The following is a 23,930-nucleotide window of genomic DNA, read 5'->3' on the forward strand; positions in this document are numbered from 1 at the left end:
AAAACATCAAAAAACGTTTTCCAAACATACATGCGGATTAGATGTTAATCTCTACAATTCGATCAGTTCTGAATGAAAAGATAATGGACCAGATTAGTGTTCACCAAGAACAAGAGCAATCTTGTAATTCCAATTTCTGTTTTTAACACTTGTATTTTGACACACAAAAAGCCCTATTCAGGTATTTTAATTCGAAGTGGATCATTCCAATAATAAGCAAGCCTAAAGCAACGATAATGGCCATTGTAATTTTTCAAATCACATCAGGATGAACAAGCACAGCGGTTACAAGAGAGAGGTCTGAGCCAAAATCCACCGGTGCCTGGCCATGTGCCCGTCTGCCAGTTCCAGGGAAAAGTGGACTCGGTTTCGGAGGCCACCACGTGCGAGCACCAGAAATCCAGCTCCTTCGTCAGCCGCGCTGGGCCGTCCCCCAAACGTGGAGGTGGGGGTGTGTGTGTGTGTTAGAAAAACATGGATTAAAATGCAAAAAACAAAATAAACAAAACAAACCCCACAAGAAAACAGTCCCTTAAATGAGGGAGAATTACTCAGGGGTTTACTCCCCCCCCCCCCTCCCCGCGGAGCGAACGCGAAACCCAGGACAGGGAGGGGGTGCGGGCGAGCACAGCGCCACCCTCACAAACCCCACTGCCGGTGTCACCGGCCCCAGAGCGCTGGGGTGGGAGGGACAACGGGGATCCGTCCTCCCGCCGTGCGCCGGCTCGCACCCCTCTCCCCCGCCCCGCTGCTGCCTCAGTTTCCCTCCCGAGCGCGCCGAGCCGGCGGGGGGAAGAAGTTGTGGAAGGTGGTGTGCGTCTGTGTGGGTGGCGGCCCGGGGACGTGCCGGTGGCCTCCTCCGTTCGGCGTCCCCCCCGTCACGCCTCGGCTCCGTCCCGCCCGGCTACCTGCGGGGGAGGGGCGGCGGGTGGGGGGATCCCCCCGTAACCGTCCCTTAACCGCTACCCTCCCTGTCGCGCCCAGCGCCTCGCCCCCCGCTCCCCCGCCGGCCAATCGGAGCGCTGCGCACGTGACGAGCGTTCCCTTCGATGACCTCATCCCTGGTGTGGGATGACGTCAAATTCAAGATGGATGGAATCACGGCGGTGGCGGCGGCGCGCGCGGGCGAACCCTGAAAGGAGGCGCCGAGGGGGGCAGCAAGGGGGGCGCGGCCGGCGGCGGAAAGGGTGAGTAGCGCCCGCGTCTCGCGCCCGTTCCGGGGGCTGCCCGCGCCGTTTGGGTCTCCCCGTGTACACAGCCGCCTTTTCCTGACGTAACTCTGAGGTGCTGGTTGGTTTGGTTTTTTTTTTTTGGTTTTTTTTTTTTTAGTGGTGTTTTTTTATTTTTTTTTTTTTTTTCCCTTCCTTCGCCCTTCCTCCTTCCCCCCACCGAGCGGGGCTGCGGTCCCCGAACGGCCCCGTGCGCCTGCGCCGGTTACGAAACTCCCCTCTCCCTGCCCTCCCGCGCATGCTTCCCCCCGCCCCGAGGAAACGGCGGGCGCCCGTTGCGCCGCCTCAACGCCCGCCACAGAACAGCCGCCGGCATCCCGCTGCCGCGCATGCTCCGCGCCCGCACGCCGCTCCGGCGGCCCCTTCCTCCGCTTGTGCCGCGCCCCTTTTTCTCCCAACCCACTCCCCCTTACCCCCCATACCCCTTTTCCCGGTTCCGATTGGGGATCCCGCCGAACCGCGCCTGCGCGGCGGCAGGAGTCGGGGCAGCGCCTTGCCCTTGCTCTCCCTCACGGCGCATGCGGAGCGGCTCCGTTGCCAGGCGGAGAGGAAAGTGGTGGTGGTGGGAGTTGGGAGAGGGGTAGTGCACCCCCCGTCCCGTACCTCAGGTTGCCGCTCGCACCGGCGGCTCCCTCAGGGACGGGCGCCTGTGTGGTACCGGCGCTTCACCCCCGCAGCCCCTCTCGGCGGGAGGTGCTCTTCTGGATCGCCGGCTCCGATCGTCTGAACTGTAAAACATGACAGAGGTGCCGCGACGGCTCCGGGTCATTGGTCCCTCCCCTGGAGGACTTGAAGGGGGAGACACGCTAAGCTTGAGAATTTCAGGGCGCAAAGAGATTGTAGGAAGGCTCCCGCGACGTATATGTACAGCCAGGTATTAAACAAAGTGTAGCTTTACTAGTCCAAGAGCTCTTTGGCTCTGTTACTCGTGAGTCGGGTAAAGGACATCTCGTAGTGGAAAGAAAAACCCTCTGTGCTGTGTACCAGCGTGTGCTGTGCATTCGCAGAAAGCTGTGGAAGGTGTCCTAACGCAGCTCTCAGTATTTTACTCTCATGGTCTTCAAAATCCAAACTGTCGTCATATGTCCAGATTGGAGGCAGCTCATGTTAAGTATTGAATGGCAGGAAAAACCTCCAAAGGAGCTGTTACGAGGCAGGAAGCACTGAGGAGTTTCATTGTGTACTGAATAAGCTGTGTTCTGAATAATTAAATGGCACTTGCTTTAAAGCTTTTTTTGCCTCACAGTGGAAGTAAGAGGTTGGGAGGCTTTAAGTATAAGAAGAGTTTGAGATGAATTACATACACAACTTGCTGTGAATACAGTGAAGTTCTTGTGAAGTTACAGTTAATATTCTAATCCTTAGATAAGTGATAATATTGAAATACATTCTTTAAATGTAATTTTGTACAACATGCTTTTGATATTAAGTCAGGAGTAGTAAATATAGAGGTAAATCTAGTACTGCTTTATGTTTATATTGTCTGAAGTCTGCCAGTTGTAGTGTTCTTGTTCTGACTTTGCCCAAACTGACAAACTGACTGCTTTGAATAGAATTTTCCACCAGGGTTACTCTGATTTTCTACAGGGTAAGTTTTGGGCAAACTTTAGCAACTTTTTTCTTTTTAAACCCTGTTTGTGAAAAATACAAATTATATGTCCATCTCTTGGATGGAAAGAGATTCAACATCTCTTTTCCTGAGAAATTTTATTACCCTCGTGCTATATGGTTGCAGTCTCCTAAGAACATGTGGTTCACTCTACCTGTAGAAAATCCACCCAACCCACCTGGATTATGAGCATTTAAAGAACTGCGTTTGAAGGTTCTCAGTAGGGACTTGGAGGGAGGTGTCACAAATTATACTCTTGAGTATATTATTATATATTTAGTATATATATTATATATATAAAACTGAATTTTCAGCTATGATGATGTTTGCCAGACTAGAATTTATCAGGGGGCTCTCCAGCTGTGAGCTCCCCTGAGGCTGCTGGGACCAAGGTCTCTTCTGGGAGTCAGAACTGAGAGATGATGACCCTTTTTCTCTCAGTGGTGCTCTTGCTGCTTCACTGATTTCAGTGCTGCCCTGCGATCCAAAACAGGATTAAAGTCCTAATGAGTAGGGTGGGCTTTTAACAGTTAAGGTACTTATCCTTTGGCACATATTAGCAGTCTTATTTAATAATAATATAAAAGAGGCAACAGCTTGTAGTAAGTTCCTGTAGTCCTCTTTGCACTGTACACTGAATGGTACGCAGCATGATAAATGAGAACCTCTGTCCTTCCTTTTCCTACTGTATAGGTTCCAAGTGGCAGGGGCTCAGCTGACTTCATTCAGCACGCTTCTCAGATGAAAACCCTCCAGATCAGTAGAAGCTTGATGTTGCTAAGATGTGGGGTTTTAATTATCTTCATAGTAATGACTGACTAAGCTTTCCTTAAAATTAGTCAGAGGCACGCCAACATTTGGGCTTAAAAGGACAGCTTCACAGCTGTGAGTTTTCATGCTGTATTAAAATTGTTGGATTGTTTTTTTTTGTTTGATTTTTTTTTTTTTGAGCTTATGTAGCTGTGAAGCAGTTATTGCAAAAAGCATTAAGTAATTTCCAGTTGTAGTTTTCAAGGTTTTAAAAGTTGTTTATCTGCAAAGTAGTGTGGACTATAAACAAGTGTAAACTTACAGGGTAAAGAGAGGAGGAGCTGGGGAGAGGAAGTTGGGCTGTAACCACCGTATATTTTGTACAGCACTGGGAAGTACTAATGCTGTGAGTCACACGCCACAGTTGCAAATGTTTCCAGCTCTCATTAAAAGAAATTTTCAACTTTTGAACGAGTGAGCTGCTTCCTAGTGAACTCTGCTGTGTTTAATGGTCTAAGATCCTTGGAAAGGAATTTAGATACAGAAAAGTTGTTTCTTGAAACTGGGAAGCCTGTAATAAGCCCTGCTTTGAAACAGGTATTCTATGCAGAGGAAGTTCCTTTTCCAAAATACTTATGCTGTAGATTCAATATTAATCTATGTCCTGTAATCTTTTTTCCATTTTTCCATTTTCTTTTCCCCTAGTGTTAATACTTATGACTCCAGTTCTCTTATGTTTTCATTCATTCAGCAGTGACATTTAAAAAAGAAATTACCTGTTGTCTGATTTTTGTCTACTTTATGTATTAAGTTGTTGTAGAATAGCTCAGACATATTTTATGAACAAAAAAGGAAAATGTTGGGCTACTCTTCTACCTTCCTAAGCTTATTCTATCTCCACCACTACTACCATTAGTTCAGCAGTCCTACAGCTGATTAAAAAGAACAAAATCACCTAGTCTTGATTATTGAGGGATTATCTTGATTATCTTAAGATCACCTAGTCTTGATTATTGAGGGATTTTCCCTCTGGGACTTAGGGAAACACAACACCTTTGGTGTGGAAAATATTCCCATGCAATGTGTGATGGGATAAAAAAAAAGGCATGAAAAATCCTGTGTCAAATAATTTTTAAAAAAATGTTGTGAAACTTGCTCTTTCATAGTAATTCACATGTAATTAAGTTGCATTATTTGGGAAAGGAAGACATTTTTTTTTTCCTTTTTTGTTTTGGAGCAACAATCTCTTTTTCCATGGTTTATCCTACATCAGCATCTAACAGTGTAAGTAATGTTTAGGTTGCAATTCATTCTCAGTAACCTCTTTGATAAATCGGGCTTAACTCAGAGACAGTTCTTACCCTGAGGACAGTGAGTGTCCCTGCCACCCCCTTGCCCCTCATCTCTCAGACTCTGCTGATTTCCCTTCAGCACTGTCTGGCTCCTGTGTAGGCCAGCACCAGGCCTGACACCACACTACAGTGGAACTAGGAGTGTACTGGTAGTCTCAGTGGCGTTGATGTCCACCACTTAAAAAACATTAGAGCTGCCTTAGGGTGAGCTGTTTGGCATTCTGGTCTTTAATACATTTGTGAGTGCCTTAGGAGAAATTTTCAAAAATAGTGTACTTGGTACCTCACAAAAATCCTTTTGAAGGGAATTTAGAAACATGGAAAGAAAAGGAGCAGAATTACACTATTTTTTTTAAATCACGGTTTGCCACAACTTAATCTACCTGTCACAGCTAAAATCTGTTTTATTGGAAATTATTTTATTTTGTGCTAGGGCATAATGCTTGAGTACGGTCCTTCAGCTATTGAAGTCAAATTCCCTGGAAGGTTAGTAAGAATAGGAACAGCTTCTTTCTCATAAATACCTATGAGGAATAAAGAAAAAAAGACATACTGTTCTCATTCATGGAGGGAGATTTTTTTTTTTTTATTATGCAAGACGTTGCCTACCTGCAAATCCATGTGGACTTTGAGTGGGATAAGAATCTTCCATGTGATATTCATGACCTTGTAAATCTTTTATGTAAAACTCATTTAAAATTGCTGTTATCTTTCTGCTTTTACAATATACTGTATCACCTTCCCCATATTTTGCCCATAATTAATGATGGCTGAATGGAGATGATGACTGAGTGGTGTTCCCTTTGGATCCCTTCAGTGGGTGCAAGATAGCTGTGTTCCCTGAATCTGAAGTTTCTCACTTGACAAATTTTTAGGCTCAGGTTTTATATTTTCTCAGTGTGTTTCAGAGTAACTGCATGACTTTTTCCCCTATCACTTGTTTTCTTACAGAAACCTTAGTGTAAACACTGTTCTGTTCATGTGAAAGTACCTTATAGGGGTATAATTGTCTTCCCATCTGAAGCCTATGATCTCTGTAAAAAGCACCTTTAAATTCATAGAAACATGCCCACAGTTAGGGCATTTTCACTATCACAGCAAAATTAAAAATAGCATGTAGACAAGGTCTGAGTGTGAATTGGGCCAGTGTCCTGGTTTGGCTGGGATGTAACCATAGGCCAGCCATGGTAAGCAGGCCACTAACAGTTTTTGAGTCAGCTGGGAGCTTAAGGCAGGGTAGCTGACCCAAGATGACTAGCAATAATCTATCCCATACCATAAACATCACACTCATTATTAAGGGGAAGGCTTGCTGAGGACAGGAAGCTCCTCTTCCTGGGACTTCTCTTCCTGCTCATGAGGACTGGGCTGAGTATAACCCTACATGTATTAATTTTGCTGTTTCAATAAATCTATTTTAATTTCAGCCCACGAGTCTCATTTTCCCAGCTTCTTTCCTGTCTGTGGAGGGGCCATTGAGCCATAGAGTAACTGCTATAGTTTAGCCCTAGGTATGTAGACAGCCAGTTAAACAGAGGAGGAGTGACTCATATAGTAAAGCAAATGACTCAATCTTACCAAATTTAGTAAGTACACCTCAGCATTACCAATAAAATAAAGTCTACCTGTAGAAGGAGCAGAAGTGACACACATCTGGTGTGTTTCTCCCCTTCAAATTCTTGACTTCATGCATGTCTTACCAAAAAAGCCACATATTTTGGGGGGTGATGTTTTGGGGGCTCTATATTATATATCCATCAAGCCTTTGTTTCTTGTCCCATCAGTGGATTTAATGGCAATGTTACTCAAGAGAATAAAGACTGAAGAACTCCTAAGAAAAGGGATTTTTCAACTTTTTGGTAACCTTTCAGTTGAGACATTGAGACCAGGAAAAATATTTTATCAAACTGTGTTTTTCATGTGTTTTAATCTTCATGAACTCTTCCAAGAAGAACCAGAACAGCTCATAGCCAGTGCACATTCTTGCACTCTCCCTTATATTCAGTAGCTGTGCAATCCTGTGGTCTGCTGGATCAGTCTACTGATCTGACAGCAAAACTCAGTCTTTAGTAGGGGTGGAGACATGGACTGCTCTTTGCTGAAGCAATCCCTTCTTAGGTTGGACTGAGAGGAAGATGAAATTGCACACTTAGCTGCTGCTTGTTTGTAAATGAGAGTGAGGACAAGTAGAGCTTTGTGGTGTTTCTCTGACATTTTATAATTTGCTGCAAGTCAGGAGGAGCTATTTTGAATGTCAATTGATGAAACTGCGGGTATGATCTGAGCTTGAAAAATAGCCTCTAATTTCTAAGAGGATTTCTATAGTCTGTATCTGGATAGCTGCTAATTATTTGTCTCTAGTGAAAGGCACAATAGAGACTGCACAATATTGCTTCTTCTCTCCCTTAATTTGTGCTTCTGTACTTGTGGAGAATAAGAAACTGGAACTAAATATATCAGTTTCACACAATAGGAAATGTGCTAGCTGATTTTATGTCTGTGTTCATAGTTTGCAGTATTTTCTGCAGTATAATATTAAAGTTTGTGGTATTGTCTGTTGTGGGAAACAGCAATAAACAGTTGAAATCACATTTCATCAAATCCAGAAAGACAGAATCCCCAAAATTGCAGTAAGAGACTACACAAATATTTAGAAGATGTGCAAACAGTTTTACTCTGCAGGTTTGGAGCTTTTACATACATCTTTAAGGGTTGTGTAGAGGTGTGTATGCATATGTGGACTATGGGATACTATCTTGTGTTGCAAAGGCTATTGATGGAAAAAGGCATTTGATAAACTGCTGTCCAACTCAAATAATTAAATCCAGCATATGATCCTTGAGTAGAAATTTAAGCAGTGTATTTTTCTTTTGCATCTGGACTCTGAGGAGTAATGGGATCTTTTTCCCTCCTTGTGTCTAAAACAGCACTCGAGTTGTCAGAGCCATCAAAGCACTTGCAATGGACTGCAGTGTTCCTGCATTTACCTGGAGAACCCCCAGGAAGTCAATTGCTTTTCTTGGCTGAGTCTTATAAGTGAGTTTGCTCCCATCACACCTCTTGTGTTTGTTTTCCCTGTTGAAACCCCTGTTCAGTCTCCCTTTTTGCCTGTCTCCTCCGTGTGTTTCCTCCTCCTTCCTTGTGTTCTCTGCTTTTAACTGCAGTTTCTCACAGCCCTGGCACCTCCTCACTGCAACATTGCATGTGTTACAGAACATCCCCTTTCCCACTGCCACCTCCAACTTGCTATTAACAGCTTTGGCTGACAGCTATGTTGTTATAATGGAAGTCAGCAAGCAACAGCAGCCTCTTATTTTAGTTGCTTGTGTATTTGCAAGTGTAAGCTATTACCCTGAAATTGTTCACACAATTGTTTACCTACTTGCAAAGTTTCAGCAGTGGGTGACTTCAGTGAAGGTGAAGTTTCAGATGGGCAGAGGTGACTGAACAATTTACTGACAAAGAATGGGTAGTTTCATGGCCTCTCTTGCTGCAGCTCTGATGCTCATCTGACCTCTCAGCTGATTAAGCCCTTCACTTACAAAATGGTAATCAGATATAAAAAGCTAGATTTATTTTGTTTGTTTGTCTCCTGGTTTATTTTAGTCAGCTGAATCAACTTACTGGGACCTCAAAGTAGTGGCAGAGCTAGAAAAAGGAAGCAGAGGCTACCCAGGGCTGGGAGGAGAAGGTGTGTGAGTAAGGGACAGAAAAAGAAGGGGAACTACCACTTCAAAGCCAGGTGTCTGTTGAAGATCAGTAGAGTGCTGGGCCAAAGACTGAGTTTTTTCACACTTGCTTTGTGAAAAGCTTTTCCAAGTAGATTTTTTTTTTTTTTAATTATTTTGATTTTTTTTTCTTTTCAGACAGTAATTTTGAAATAGTGGTAACTTTTTCTGTCCTTGTTCAAAAAGTAAAATAAAGTAGAAGTTACACCAAATATGGTACTTAGGCTTCTGAAACCTGGTTTTCTGAGTTCAGTAGAGGACTGTTGAAGATTGCCACGGAAATCTCTTGGCCTCTCGAAGGAAGGCTGCACTTGCCCTTTCTGGATCTGGACTCTTGCTGTCACTGTTCCTCCTGAGGAGTAGCAGCTGCTTTATCACATGGCACCTGAGCACAAACAATGGGAGATTTTCTGATAGGCTGCTACTGTTTCCTTGATGTCACCCAAGCATCACGGAAGAAGAGAGAGAAAAGATTTTTGTTTCTGGTCAGCAGTGAAGATTGCTGGGAAAAATAGAAATAGATTATCTGTAAGAATGAGTTTAGGTAGTTAGTGGCAAAATCCTCTACAGCTGAGGAAGTATGAGTGCTTGGAATCAAACCTAGTATTAGGAGAGACTGCCACAGGTCTGCTACCTGCACAGTAGGTAGGGCACACCTCTGGAGTCAGGGATGGCCAAGCATTGGCTTTGTTGAGAAACTGTTGTGAGGAGTTCTGCTCTTCCTATGGCTGTTCTTCTGCTCCCTCAGTTATGCCAATGCAGTTGTTCTTGATATTGTGGTTCAATATAAAAAAATGACCAGCATTTGAAAAGAAATACTATTTGGGTTTTATTTATTGTATGTGCTGTGTAATACAGGCCTGCTAATATTTGTATTGGCAGTGCTGAAGCAGGACTGAACTGCAATGTGCAGGTAAGATGAACCCAAGAGCACAGCAATGTCTTGGATCATCTTTGTTACTGAAAAGTGTTCGCGTAGTGAATCTTTAATACATTGTAGTGAAATATTAATACATTGTATATTTACTCTGATAATCTTTGAGCATTTTTTTACATCTAAATATTCAAGGCTTTGAGATCTGTGTAAATGTCTTAAAATAGTTCTGCAAGACAGTTCTGGTTATGTTTCTTAACATATCATATCTTGGTTTATTTTTGACTGTTGCATTTAAGAGTTGTTAAGCTGAAAGTCAAGCACTTGAGTTAGGAAATACCAGGATTAAAGCTATCTTTGCAGGATTAATTTGGTCCCTTGCCATTTGTGTGTGTTTGCAGCCTTGGTTACTGTTAAAGCAGCAGTTACATTGCAGCAAAGAGCTTTGCCTCCTTCATTTCACAGAAGAGACTGTGGTCTGAGAATCAAAGACAGGATTGTAGTGGGATGCTTATCTCTGCCTTTTTTAATGTAACAAATTGAATGTGCTCTATGAATTAAAAAAGAAAGAAGGACAGGTGGCTACTGGGTTCTGCTTCAGACTTGTAGATTTTACGCCAGTCTCTACTAATAGCATTACTGTGTTACAGTGGGCAAAGGAAAACAGTAGTTACATCATGTTTACTCTGCAAGTGTTTTACACAAGAGACAAGGCCCGAGTAAAGCAGATTAAAATGAAAGATTTGAAAATATCTCAAAACAGTTGACTAATACACTCCTTTCTCACTGTGTTCTTGAAGTATGGGTTCTTCAGCAACTTCCATTGGGTGTCTCTACTATACTGTTTTAGTTTCCTTAATAAGCACACTGTTGACCTGTTACCTCCACATGCCATGCTGCAACTTACATCCCAGATGAATCACTTGAGTTTGCAAATGATTTCTTTCAGAAGAAGCTAAAGGGAAAGATGCATTCTTGGAACACGTTCTGATAACACTGTGTGTGTTAATGGGTGGTTGGACCACTAGACTGGATTAGGGCCAGTCAGATTTCACTACAACAGCCACAAAAAGGAGATGAGTAGCACACCTCCCTCCCCTCTCTCCCCTCCCCTCCAGTACTCTTGAGCAAAACAGAAAAGAAACCAAAACAGATTGGTTTCTCAAATTTCATAGAGGCTTCACTGCTCTGCTCTTTTTAGATGGAGGTGTAGAAGGCTATGCAGTAAAATTATCTGAGGTGAATTAAGGATAATGGTTATGAAACCACACTTAAACACACTGAAACACTCAGTAAAACCAGATTTAGTTAAAAAGTAGAATTCTGCTTGTGCTATTGCCATGATACTAATAACTCTCTGACACAGAAGTGGTAGTGCAGTCCTGTGATATGATCAGTGTTCTGTGAAACTGTATTCAGTACCCTTTAAGTCATTTTTTAATAATACAAATTTGGACTTTGATCACTTATTTATATCCATTAGTTGTAAGACTTAGCACCTTCATTTGTTAATCATAGTGTTACAGCTGATTTTATTTTGATAACTTTTCAGTTTTTCATGTAAGCTGTTGAATAGTTTTCCTGGCTCTGGCTGAGATAGAGTTAATTTTCTTCCCAGTGTCTGGTACAAGGCTGTGTTTTGGATTTAGGATAAGAATGATAACACAGTGATGCTGTTGCCCAGTGGGGCTTACACTAAGTCAAGGGCTTTTCATCCTTTCGTACTTCCCTGCCAAGGAGGAGGCTGGAGGTGCACAGAGCAGCAGTGAGGGGACACAGCCAGGGCAGGTGACCCCAAGTGACTGAAGCAATGTTCCATTCATTATGATGTCATGCTGAACAATAAGGCTGGGGGGAGCTGGACAGCTGAGGGGTGGCAGAGGCTGCACAGGGACTGGCTGGGCATCAGTCAATGGGTGGTGAGCAATGGCAGTGTGCATCACTTGTTTGGTAGAGTTATTCTTTTATCATTGTTATTGCCATTTTCCTTTCCTTTTTTCTGTCATGTTAAACTGTCTTTATCTCAACCCATGAGTTCTTACTTTCCTATTCTGTCCCCAGCCCTACTGGGGGGATAGTGAGGGAGTGGCTGTGTGATGTTTAGCTGCCTGACAGGTTAAACCACAACCTTTGTGATGCCCAGTTTGGGTCTCAAAGGGTTGAGATAACACAGATCTTACCAAAACATGTTTAAATGAATGTTATGAGCATTCATTATATCAGTTTAATATGTTGCTGGTTACAGTGTTGGTTTATTTGCTCTCAGAATAGTTGTGCTTGTTCTCAGAGTGGTGTTTTAACACCTTACTTACCATATATGTTCCCTTTTTTTCTGTTTATCACCTCTCAGGCCTCGATCAAGGTTATAATTTTGCTGTGCTTGTAACACTGGTTTATGATATGATTAAATTACTGGCCATTAGACTGAACTGGTGTTTGTACTTAGCATTGCCACTATCTCTGTACTTTGGGAACCATCTCTAGCGAGCTATTAGTAATTATACGCTACACCTTTTCTCCTTGGTGAGCAAATCTATTGGGAAGATGTGGGGGGGGGTGCTTTCCTGTGCTCCTTTATCTTCTCCTCCAGGCTAGTTACAATACCTCTGGAGAATTTTTTATATCCTTGTGACATCCAAACCAGTTTGTTCCTATTGCTATGTCCCCTGAACATGTTTCAGGCCTTGTTTAAGGTTTAAAAGAAAACCAGAACAAACCCAAACTATTTAAGAATGCTACCCAGAGATCTGCCTCAAGACTGTATAACTATGAGAGACAGGATGTTTGGGATAGTATGGGCAAGTATGTAGGACAGTGGACACTTCCAGCATTTTGGTACCTCACCCCTGCATAAGTGCAGAATCCTGAAGAACTAGCAAAATATTTAGAAAAAGTATGCTGTCACCACTGCAATGCCAGAGAGAAAAAAATCACTGCAACATGGGGACCAAGCCCAGTTCAACCTTATGCAGTACCCTCACAGGGAATAGAAGGTCTCAGGATCTGATGACAAAATGACAGGCACTCCCAGCAACAGGCACTGTCATTGGTCTGACTCTTACAGCAGGCACTGCAGCTGAACCAGAAAACCAACCCATGCTGGTATCAGTCACCCCTATACACAAGAAGAAACATGCAGAAGTTAGTTCGTTTAGTAAGGGAAGAAACTCATACTAGGAAGGGGAAGGAGGAAGAAGTGGACAACTCAGCCTGCTCCAAAGCAGGGCCTTGACAAGAAGAGGAGGAAGAAGAGGCAGAGCTCATAAACAACAAGGTAGTAACAACCAGATCTCTGAGTGAGCTGTGAAAGATCTGAAAAGATTTCAAGTGTTGCTTGGGCAAGCACATTGTCACCTGTCTGCTCTAATGCTGGGATAACAAGAGTAGTAGCCTAGAACTAGAGAGTAGGGAAGCCCGGCAGGTGGAATCCTTTTCAAGGGAAGAGGGCATTGACAAAGAATTTGGAAAAGAGACACAAGTCCTCAGCCTCTGAAGGCAAATTCTCTCAGGCATGAAGGAAAGATATCCCTTTAAGGAACATGTTATATGTCATTCTGGAAGTGGACCACCATGGAGAGAGGTATCCAGTACCTGAGGGAATTAGCTATGCTGGAGGGGATTTATGATGACCTGAAAAATTTAGCATTTATCCAAAGATCCTGGTGAAGACAAGTGCACACAACCCACGTGGCAGAAGTTTGTACAGAGCGTGCCATCATCATATGCTAACACATTATAGTAATGACCTGGAAAGATGGAGAGGGACTATCAGCAGATGAATTTGTGGGCTCAAGCAATATGAATAAAGTCTCTCTTCTTCTGGTTCTGCATCTCAGCTGGGTAGACTGTCCCAGGAGTTCCAGCAATTCAAAGAGGGCGTGTTGGACTCTCCATCTGTACGGACCAGAATCCCAGCTGTTTATAAGAAGTGTTCCTCTCTGCTCAAGAGAGGATATAGTGGGTATGCACCACAAACCACGCTGTGGTTCTACCTGTGTGACCACAGAGAGGACATGAGGAAGTGGGGTTGAAGAATCTACCTCTATCTTAGAGGCACAGTTACATGAGTTACAAAGAAAAACAATCACAAAAAAGGATTCTTCCAGGAAAGTTGCTGCTTCAGTTTCCAGTGGGCAGTTCCCCATAAAGAGTAGAAGGGCTGATCTTATTTCTGATCTTAATAATGGGACTTCTGATTCATATTTACACAAAATGATTAACATATTATGACCAGGACGAGAGAAACCCTTTCTCCAGTCAGGTAGAGGAAGGGGACAACTGGATTTATTGGGCTGTGTGGATTTAATCACCTGGCATATCAGACCAGCTGGGGTATAACACTCTAGTGAACACCAGAGCACAGTTTTCTCTAATGCCGTCAAGCTATAAAGGAGCAGAACCCATCTGTATTTCTGGAGGGACAGAAAAGTCCCAACAGCTGACTGTACTGGAGGCCAAAGCAAGCCTAACTGGGAATGAGTGGCAAAGCATTCCATTGTGACTGGTGCAGAGGTTTCATGCATCCTTGGCATAGACTGCCTCAGGATAGAGTATTTCAAGGACCCAAAAGGCTATAGCTTTTGTTATAGCTGCCTTGGAGATGGAGGGAATTACACAACTGTCTAGCTTGCCTGTTCTCTTGGAGATCCATTCAGTTGTGGGGTTTCTGGGGGTTGAAGAACAGTGGGTGCTGATTGCTACCTCACCAAGGTACAAGGTGTGTAAGGTACAAGGTGAAGCTCTGGACCATCTGCAACACATTGATTTCTTCATTATGGCAGAAGTTTTTGAGAAAAGGAAGAAAATAGTCCAAATCCCTCTTAGAGCCAGTTTTCCATAAAACAAGCTGGAGTCAAGGGACCTGCACAGAAAATCCAGTTTTCAGAAATAAAATGGCAAGACAGATGTAGTTATATCCCTATGGATGTGATCAACAAAATAACAGCTCTGTCTCCACCAGCTAGCAAAAAGGAAACACATGCTTTCTTAGGTGTATTGGTTTTTGAAGAATGCATATTCCAAATTACAGTCAGATTGTAAGCCCATGCTATCAAGTGATCTGAAAGCATTATTTCAAATTGGGGCCTGAGCAACAGCAAGCCTTTGAACAAGTTAAATGGGAAATAATTCATGCAGTAACCCTTGGGCCAGTGCAGGCAGGACAGGATGCAAAAAAAATCCTCTACACTGCAGCTAGGGAGAATGGCACTACCTGGAGTCTCTGGTAGAAAACACCAGGGGAGATGCAAGGTCAACTTCGAGTTTTGGAGTCAGGGATTCAGAGGATCTGAGGCCCACTATACTCTAACTGAAGAAGAGGTATTGGCAGCATATGAAGGGGTCTGAGCTACTTCAGAAGTGATTTGTACTGATGCAGAGCTCCTCGTGGCACCCTGACTGCTGGTGCTAGGCTGGATGTTTAAAGGGAGGATCCGTTCTAAATGTTGTGCCACTGATGCTACATGGAGTAAGTGCATTGCACAGATCACAAAGCAGACTCAAATGGGAAACTGCAGTTGCCCAGGGATCTTGGAAATGATCATGGAGTGGCTGGAGGGCAAAGGTTTCAGAGTGTCACTAGGAAAGGTGATGTGTGCTGAAGAGGCCTCACTATATAACCATCTACCAAAAAATCCGAAGCAATAGGCCCTGGTCACTGATGGGTCCTGTTGTATTGCAGGAACACACCAGAGGTGGAAGACTGCTGAACAGAGTCCTATATGACAAGTTGCAGTAACTGCTGAAGGAGAAGGTAAATTGAGCCATTTTGCAGAAAGCTATCCAGCTGGCTTTAGGCATTGCTGACCAAGAAAATTGGCCAGTATTCTGTCTGTACACTGACTCAGAAATGGTGGCAAATGCTCCTAAGTGGTTACAGCAATGGAAACAGAGCAACTGGCAGTGCAGAGACAAACCTATCTGGGCTGCTGCATTATGGCAAGATATTGCTGCCTGGGTAGAGAACCTGGTTGTAAAAGTAAGTCATGTAGATGTTCACATATCCATCAGTCGGGCCTCTGAAGAACATCAAAACAACCAACAAGTGGATCTGGCTACTAAGATTGCAGTGGCTCAGGAAGAATGGACCTGGAATTGGCACCATAAGGGTGAATTATTTGAAGCTCAGTGTGCCCATGACACCTCAAGCCATCAATAAATAGATGCAACATATAGATGGGCTCGTGATTGTGTTAGACTTGACTGTGGAGACTATTTTATGCTCTCCATGAACATGAGATGTGCTGAAATATAAATAGGGGGAGGTCTGGTGAGTTGATTACATCACACTCCCAACAACCTGCTAAGACAAATGCCAGCTGCTTATTACAATGGTGGAAGCAATCACCAAATGGCTGGAAATATATCCCATGCCCCGTAGCACTGCCCAGAACACTATCCCAGGTCCTGGAAAACAAGTCTTAGGGCAACATGGCACCTAAGAAAGAATTGGGTCAGAGAACAGGACTGAGTGTCAAAACAACCTCATAGGCAGCTGGAACAAAGCACATGGTCTTGAGGGGTGTATCACATCCCCTATCATGCACCAGCTGCTGGGAAAATCAAATGACACGATGGTTTGTGAAAGACTACACTGAGAGCAGTAGATGCTGGGACCTTCAAGCACTGGGATACACATTGAGCAAAAACCACCTGGTTAGTGAACATCAGGGAATTTGTCAGTTGAGCAATCAAAACTCAAAACTTCTCAATCGAAAGTTCTATGTACTTTAGAAGGAGGTGAATTCCCTGTAGTACACATTAAAAATAAGATGGAGAAGACAGTCTGGGTTATTGCTGCTTTAGTCAAAGTCAAACATACCCATAGGATTGGATCGCTTTTGCTCTAGGACCTGAGTGTACTTGGTGGCTAATGCAGAAGGATGAGGATGATGTTTTAGTTGTTGCCCAGAAGTGCTTAACACTAAGTCAAGGACTTTTCAGCCTCTTATACCACCCTGCTAAGGAGGAGGCTGGAGGAGCACAAAGAAGCTGAGAGGGGACACAGCCAGGGCAGCTGACCCCAACTTGACTGAAGCAATATTCCATCTGTATGGCATCATGCAGGGGGGGGAGTTGGTCACCAGAGGCTGCTCAGGGACTGGCTGGGCATCAGTCAGTGAGTGGTGAGCAATTGCATCGTTCATCCCATGCCACTTGTTTACTGTGTTCTTTTATCATTATTATTACTATTTTCCTTTCCTTTTCTGCTCTCTTAAGCTGTCTTTATCTCAGTGCACAAGTTTTCAACTTCTGATTCTCCAGTCCCAGTAAGGGAGCAGCTGTGTGGTGTTTAGCTGCCTGCTGGATTAAACCACAAGAATAGTGAAACCTTTCTGTTGTAGCAAAACTCATGTATAAATTATAAGCTACTGAGTACTTCTACAAATTAGTTGTGAAAAGATGATATTTGCTTTTAACAGACAAATTGTTGACTTGTTTTACTGCCAACATGGAGGAAGGTAGTGTAAAATTATTACAGGTTAACTTGAAAGAATTGTCAGTGTCCATGAAAAAAGAGAGAAAAAACTGGATATTGCTGTTTCTCTGTGAGTGTGCATGTGCATAGATACATAAATTTCAGTTCATGCTACAGAAGTTCTTTGATTAAAATAACTTCAAACCTGATTGTCTTCCTTTGTTAACATCTGATCTACCTCCGAGTCAGATGCAGTCTGTTGAGTTATTGAGACATTCTGCAGTAGGGAGCAGGCTGTGTTTTGAAGCATATAGAACGTGAAGATTTTTGCAAACCAGTGTGATTTGTGCTTATTGTACTCTTGGATGCCTCCAAGGGTAACTGTTCCTCAAGTATATGGGTTGTGGGCATAAAGTGCTCTTAAGCTAATGAATAAAATCATAGAAATAAAATGTTAGAAATTGGAAGGGACCTCTAGAGAGTTCAGATCTCTGATTGCTTTTAAACCACAACAAAGCAATGCAGGTGTACTTCAGTTATCATTGTGACATTTCCAATAAACTGGATCCTGTCAGTGCAGTTGTAAGTGACACAGATTGCTAGAATTTTATACTGACAGCACTTACTAAGCATAAACAAACATGATGAATTAATCTGGATTACAGACAATCCTGCTTCCTTCTCCCTTCCCACTATTAATGCTCTCTTCAGTGTCCTATTAAAAATGTCAACAAAGCCCCTGACAGTCAGGAGACTGTCAGGCTCGCTTAGTCTCAGAAAGGCAGCTTGGCGTAACTCAGCTTTAGGTATCTGATTCAAGAGTTTGCCAATACAGTTGTCAAGACAGATCTTTGTGAAGCTGAGCAAAACAATGATCAAGGGTAAAATTGTTGAACTGTTTCTTCATGTGGACAGGTGTATTTCAGGAAGAGAACACAGCCCCCCCAAGTAAGTTGGTGAAAGATCAGCAATTAGCAGTGTATTTGAAAGTGGGCACATGAGCTGGTTCTTCTCATGCCTGTACATCTGTTGGAGCTAACAGTGTTATTTTAATTTCCATACCTTTCTTCCAAACAAGCTCTTTTCTTCATCACTGTTGATGGTGGTTTAGCAGGTTTATGGAGTACAGAGGGATTAGGTGTGTTTAATAACAGTTCATATAAGGCAACCTGCAACTTTTTTTTTTTTCTTTCTTTTTCAGAAGCATCAGAATCATGGAGGGGCTCTTGCATTACATCAATCCAGCACATGCCATTTCACTTCTAAGCGCACTGAATGAGGAACGTCTAAAGGGACAGCTGTGTGATGTTGTTCTTATAGTGGGAGATCAGAAATTTCGAGCTCATAAAAACATTCTGGCTGCCAGCAGTGAATACTTCCAGACTCTGTTCACGAATAAGGAGAACGAGTCTCAGTCAGTGTTTCAACTTGACTTCTGTGAGCCAGATGCTTTTGATAATGTGTTAAACTACATTTATTCTTCATCTCTGTTCATTGAGAAAGGCAGTCTTGCAGCTGTGCAAGAACTGGGCTACAGTCTTGGAATATCCTTTCTTACAAACATTGTTTCTAAGAGTCCTCAAGCACCTTTTCCAGCTTGCCCTATTAAGAAAATACTGTATCAGGATGAAGATGAAAGTAGTTCTCAGAAGAGAAGTGTCATTGTTTGTCAGAACAGAACTGAAGCACAAGGGAAAAGTGTAAATCAAACACAACATGATTTAAGCCATATTTCTAAACCTTCACCCTCTGTTGCTTTCAAAACTAGCAGTAGACCACAAGTAACAAAACCAACTGAAACCCTTCACAACTTAACAATGACAGAAAGGAGATGGCTGAAAGAAGGCCCTGTAAGCTATACCAAGCTTCATGAAACTTCTGGGACTGTGGAGGATCAGACCAGAGTTGGTTTAGTGAAAAGAAACACAATATTGCCTCAAATGCCTTTAGCAGAGAAAGAAATAGCAAGTGATGAACCAGGAAGCAGTGGTCAGCTCCTAAGAGGAAAGACTGCAGAGATGTCATTGAAAAGACCACGTCCACCAGTCTTGTCTCTGCACGGTGCATCAGAATCTCCATTTTTGTTGCGAGAGGCAGGAAAAGGAAATGGCCAAGGTGAAGACCGGAATTTGCTATACTACTCAAAGTTAGGGCTAGTAATCCCATCTAGTGGATCTAGTCCAGCAAACCAAAGTATTGACAGAAGTGGGCCTCTAGTAAAAAGTCTCCTTCGAAGGTCACTGTCCATGGACAGCCAGGTTCCTACATACTCACCCTCTGTTGACCTGAAACCTTCACAGGTATCGTCATCCTCCTCACCGGGAACTAATGATTCCCAGAAGACATTTAATGTTGTATCTCAAAAGTCATCCTTGAAAGAGTCATCAGAGAAGTTAGTTGTAGATGAAAAACCACAGGTAATACACCCGCATCGCCTTAGGTCTTTCAGTGCCTCTCAGACAACTGATAAGGAGGTTGCTTCCCCTCTCACAGAGGTGCGAATAAAAACTGAACCTAGCAGTCCACTTTCAGATCCTGCTGAAATAATAAGAGTTACAGTGGGTGATGCTTCAGCATCAACAAATAAAGACTTTCCCTTTAAAACTGAGGATGATCACAAGGAACCGAGTCGACTTCCAGCAAAAAGAAGATTTCAAGCTGATAGAAGATTACCGTTTAAGAAACTGAAGGCAGATGAGCAGGGTTCTCCTGGGTCAGAAGAGAACTTCGAGGAAGGCTCAAGCCCTATGCACCTTGATGCTGATTTTCCTGATTCTGATGTCAGTAAAGATGAATACAGTGAGATGGAAGAAGCAAGACCAAATAAAAAATTTAAATGTAAGCACTGCCTTAAAATTTTCAGATCAACAGCAGGTCTTCATCGTCATGTTAACATGTATCATAATCCAGAGAAGCCCTACGCTTGTGATATATGCCACAAGAGATTTCACACAAATTTCAAAGTGTGGACGCACTGCCAGACACAACATGGAATTGTGAAGAATCCATCACCAGCTTCCAGTTTGCATGCGGTTTTGGATGAAAAATTCCAAAGAAAATTGATTGATATAGTAAGAGAGAGGGAAATTAAAAAAGCTCTGATCGTTAAACTAAGACGTAGCAAGCAAGGCTTCCAGGGACAGTCTGCTTCACAAGCACAACAAGTCATCAAAAGGAATTTGAGGTCGAGAACCAAAGGAGCCTATATCTGTTCCTACTGTGGGAAAGCTTATCGTTTCCTCTCGCAGTTTAAACAGCACATAAAAATGCACCCAGGGGAGAAACCAATTGGAGGAAATAAGGCTCCTAAGCAGAAAGATCATGTTCATATTGAAAGTCCAGTAGAAAACAAAGAGGTTTTTCAGTGCAGTCTCTGCAATGCTAAGCTCTCTTCACTTATTGAGCAGGGAAATCATGAGCGACTGTGTAGAAATGCTACTCTCTGTCCCTACTGCAGCCTTAGGTTCTCTTCTCCAGAGCTGAAGCATGAACATGAAAGCAAGTGTGAATACAAGAAGCTTACTTGTCTTGAGTGCATGCGTACCTTTAAATCATCCTTCAGTATATGGCGTCATCAAGTTGAGGTTCACAATCAAAACACGATGGCTCCATCAGAGAACTTTTCTTTGCCTATCCGGGATCACAACGGAGAAATAACTAGTTCATCCAGATTGCCTGCTCAGTCAGAATCCAATAAAATGAACAATTTCGTTGCTGCAAAGGAAGATGGCGTATTCAGTGATTCATCGGAGCAAATCAATTTCGATTCCGAAGATTCCTCATGCCTACCCGAAGACCTAAGTGTTTCCAAGCAGTTTAAAATTCAGATCAAAGAAGAGCCTGCAGACGACATAGAGGATGAGGCCACTGAAACTAGCAGAGAACCTAAGGAAGTAGTCTCCAACAAAGATGCTGGTTTGTGGCCCTGTGAAAAGTGTGGGAAGATTTTCACTCTACGCAAGCAGCTGGAGCGTCACCAAGAGCTGTTGTGCTCCGTGAAGCCGTTCATTTGTCACGTGTGTAACAAGGCCTTCCGAACCAATTTCCGGCTCTGGAGTCATTTCCAGTCCCATATGTCTCAGGCTGCAGAGGAATCCACAAATAAGGAGCCTGACATATGTCCACCAGCTAACTCCCCATCACCACCACCCTTACCTCCACCCCCACCTCTCCCCAAAATCCAGCCTTTGGAGCCTGATAGTCCAACGGGCTTGTCTGAAAGCTCCGCTACTACTGAAAAGTTATTTGTGCCGCAGGAGTCAGATACACTCTTTTATCATGCTCCACCACTCTCAGCAATCACATTCAAAAGACAATACATGTGTAAACTGTGTCATAGGACTTTCAAGACAGCTTTTAGTCTTTGGAGCCATGAACAGACACACAATTAGCTTTAATGCATACCTTAAGAAGCTGGTTCAGTGGAGGCTGTGTTCAGGATCTCAGATGTATGCCATATAAAGTAAAAAACTAAGAGGATCGAAACAATAATGGCAAATTCAGTGTTGGTGATGATGCCTGGATTTGAAGAATAAGGTAAACTAACTTGGTTAGTGGGTTGAAAGCAGAATAATTCAAAATTCTGTGGTCTGGGATCTAACAGTAACAGAATAATTTTTATTTCTTTTAACACTGAAATACGATCACATCTGGATTGTATGCATGGATCTTCATCCTGTGATGTTGGTGTGTGCGTGTGTATTGTATATGAAATTATATATTAAATGAAAAAGCAACAACAATTTGGATTCTAACTGTGAGTTTATAGTAGTGAAATACTGTAACCAACTTCTTTTTTTTTTTTTTTTTTTTTTTTTAAAGAAACGAACACACAAGCTCCGTATAAATAGTTGCCATGCACTTGCAGTTAGGGTGGAAGTGGATGGGGTGTCTAGATACAGGTCTTATAAACCTTTAGCAATAACAAATAAACCTCAAGTTTAAGTAATCCTGGTGTTGTTAGATACGAATGTTTGATATTTTAAGGGAACATAGAATTGTTTTTTGTTATATGGAACTTGTGCAAATTAAAAAAGAATCTAAACACAGCAATATTATTAAGATTTTTATATAAAAAGTAGCAGCAAGCCTGCTTTCAGCCATTTAATTATTAGTTTCTAAGGAAAATTGAGGGAGAGGGTACTTTGCTTTATATAATGTCCCAAAGACTAATTACTCTAGATGCTTTGGTAGCTAAAGTCATTGTATTAACAGCTATCATAATGCAAATGGTACTGTTTATAACATGAACTAAGACTGAATGGATGCTAGACAAGTTTCATAGTTTTGTTTCCACTATTTGTACAACTGTTTGTAATTTTAACTACAAAGGAATGTATAACTATTAAATCAAAAAAAAAGAAAGCTCATTAAGGGACAGAAGATGAGTTGTGTTCCTACACACAATAATAAGTTTGGCCGTGAGTACAAAGTTTTTTTGTTAAAACTGAACGTGTAAATATTTATATAGACATCTGTATAAATGAAGAAGTATGTATTTGAAATGTGTATTAAGCATACATATCCAGCTCAAAGCAGAGGAAAAAACATCACACTACAATCACTGCATTTTATGAATGCAATGCATAGAATATTTCTTTCTGCCGCTTTCTATCATTTGTGGTACTGTGTTGCAATTTTCTAATTTTTTGAAAATCCTGGTAACAACGGGCTGCAGATATTCCATGCGGTTCCATTATTTTACCTCAAATCACAACTTGAGCATTTAGTGTAAGTAGTATCATTGATATTTACCAGAAACTATAGTAAGGGTCCAAAATTATTCTGTAAGTAAATGAAACATTTACCAAGAAGTCGGTGGTAAATTAACAGTGAAAAATTCTGCTGGAATTTAAACTTAATGGAGTGGTGTTGGATTAAAGTGAACATAAATGATGCAAACAGTATTTGTGATCCTGACCAACTTTACACCAGGGGGGTTGGAAGAGGTGGATTGCTTTCCACACTTATCTAGTCAGAGCTCAGTCTCTCTCCACGGAAAGCAGCAGGAGTTTGACCACCAGTTTCAGGGGGATCAGGAGTGAGGCTTTAATTGTATATGTAACCATTAAAATTTTTGCCAGCGTCCCAAACTTGAAAGTAAAAAGAATTGCAAATTGACACTTGATTTTAGCAAAATTAGGTTTAAGTCTAACTCCTGAGGGTGGGCGTCATTAGTTAGGCTCACACAGAAGTAGATAATTCTCAGTGAATCCACCGTACCACCATTGTTTTCCACCCATCTACAATTTCAAAATTAAATGTTTATTGCACTGAACGTTGTTTAATAAAATCAGAAAAACATAAAGCTTTGCTAAGTATCCCCTAAATTTATTTAAGAAATCTGTGCAGACAAACTATGAAAATGCTCTTGTAAAATGGTTCACCAATTGTTTTCAGAAGGTTTTCACCAGTGATTCGTCTACATAACGGTATGAAAATTTAATGTAGCCTCTCAAAAATATGATGGCAACTAGTTTGGCTGTGTCATAGTCATCTGACTTCCATTTGGGATTCTGCTCTGTGATATGATGATAAATTCTATACACTTTAAATCAGAAGCTTGTACATCTTCTTTGAAGAAACCTTGACCTTTTTCCTAGTATACTATGTATTATAAAAATATCCATATAATATTTTTGGCCTAAATAGCCTCCTTCTGAATTTTTCTTTAGTTGTTGGGGGGGTTTAACTTTGAGTGTGTTCTGTGGTGTGGTTTTTTTATTCAGTTCCTGGTTAGTAAAGGAATTCAGAATCTCTGAAGTTTAAATACAAGATGTTTATATAGCAGTTCTGGTTTTCTATTAGCTTTTATACAGTATCTTAAAAAGCCCTTGATAGAAGTGTTTATTTTGGAGGATACAGAATAAATATGCTTCCACTTATATAACTTTAATATATGTTTTAAAAGTTAAATTATGGAAAAATGTTAGTTGCTTGTTTATAAATAAAGGTCTTTTGAAGAGTGTCTA

At 42.1% G+C, this 23,930-nt stretch overlaps 1 protein-coding gene across 1 annotated transcript; it reads left to right on the forward strand.

Annotated features, from left to right (window-relative positions):
- The first annotated feature begins 655 nt into the window (after positions 1-655).
- Positions 656-22,323, forward strand: ZBTB21 (zinc finger and BTB domain containing 21). The gene is made up of 2 exons (XM_071752667.1): positions 656-1,187; positions 18,161-22,323. The coding sequence occupies exons 1-2, from the start codon at positions 1,072-1,074 to the stop codon at positions 21,348-21,350; spliced, it is 3,306 nt and encodes a 1,101-aa protein (XP_071608768.1). The 5' UTR covers positions 656-1,071; the 3' UTR covers positions 21,351-22,323.
- The last annotated feature ends 1,607 nt before the right edge of the window (positions 22,324-23,930 follow it).

The sequence above is a fragment of the Heliangelus exortis genome, chromosome 1 (assembly GCF_036169615.1).
Source record: "Heliangelus exortis chromosome 1, bHelExo1.hap1, whole genome shotgun sequence".
NCBI classification, from domain to species: domain Eukaryota; kingdom Metazoa; phylum Chordata; class Aves; order Apodiformes; family Trochilidae; genus Heliangelus; species Heliangelus exortis.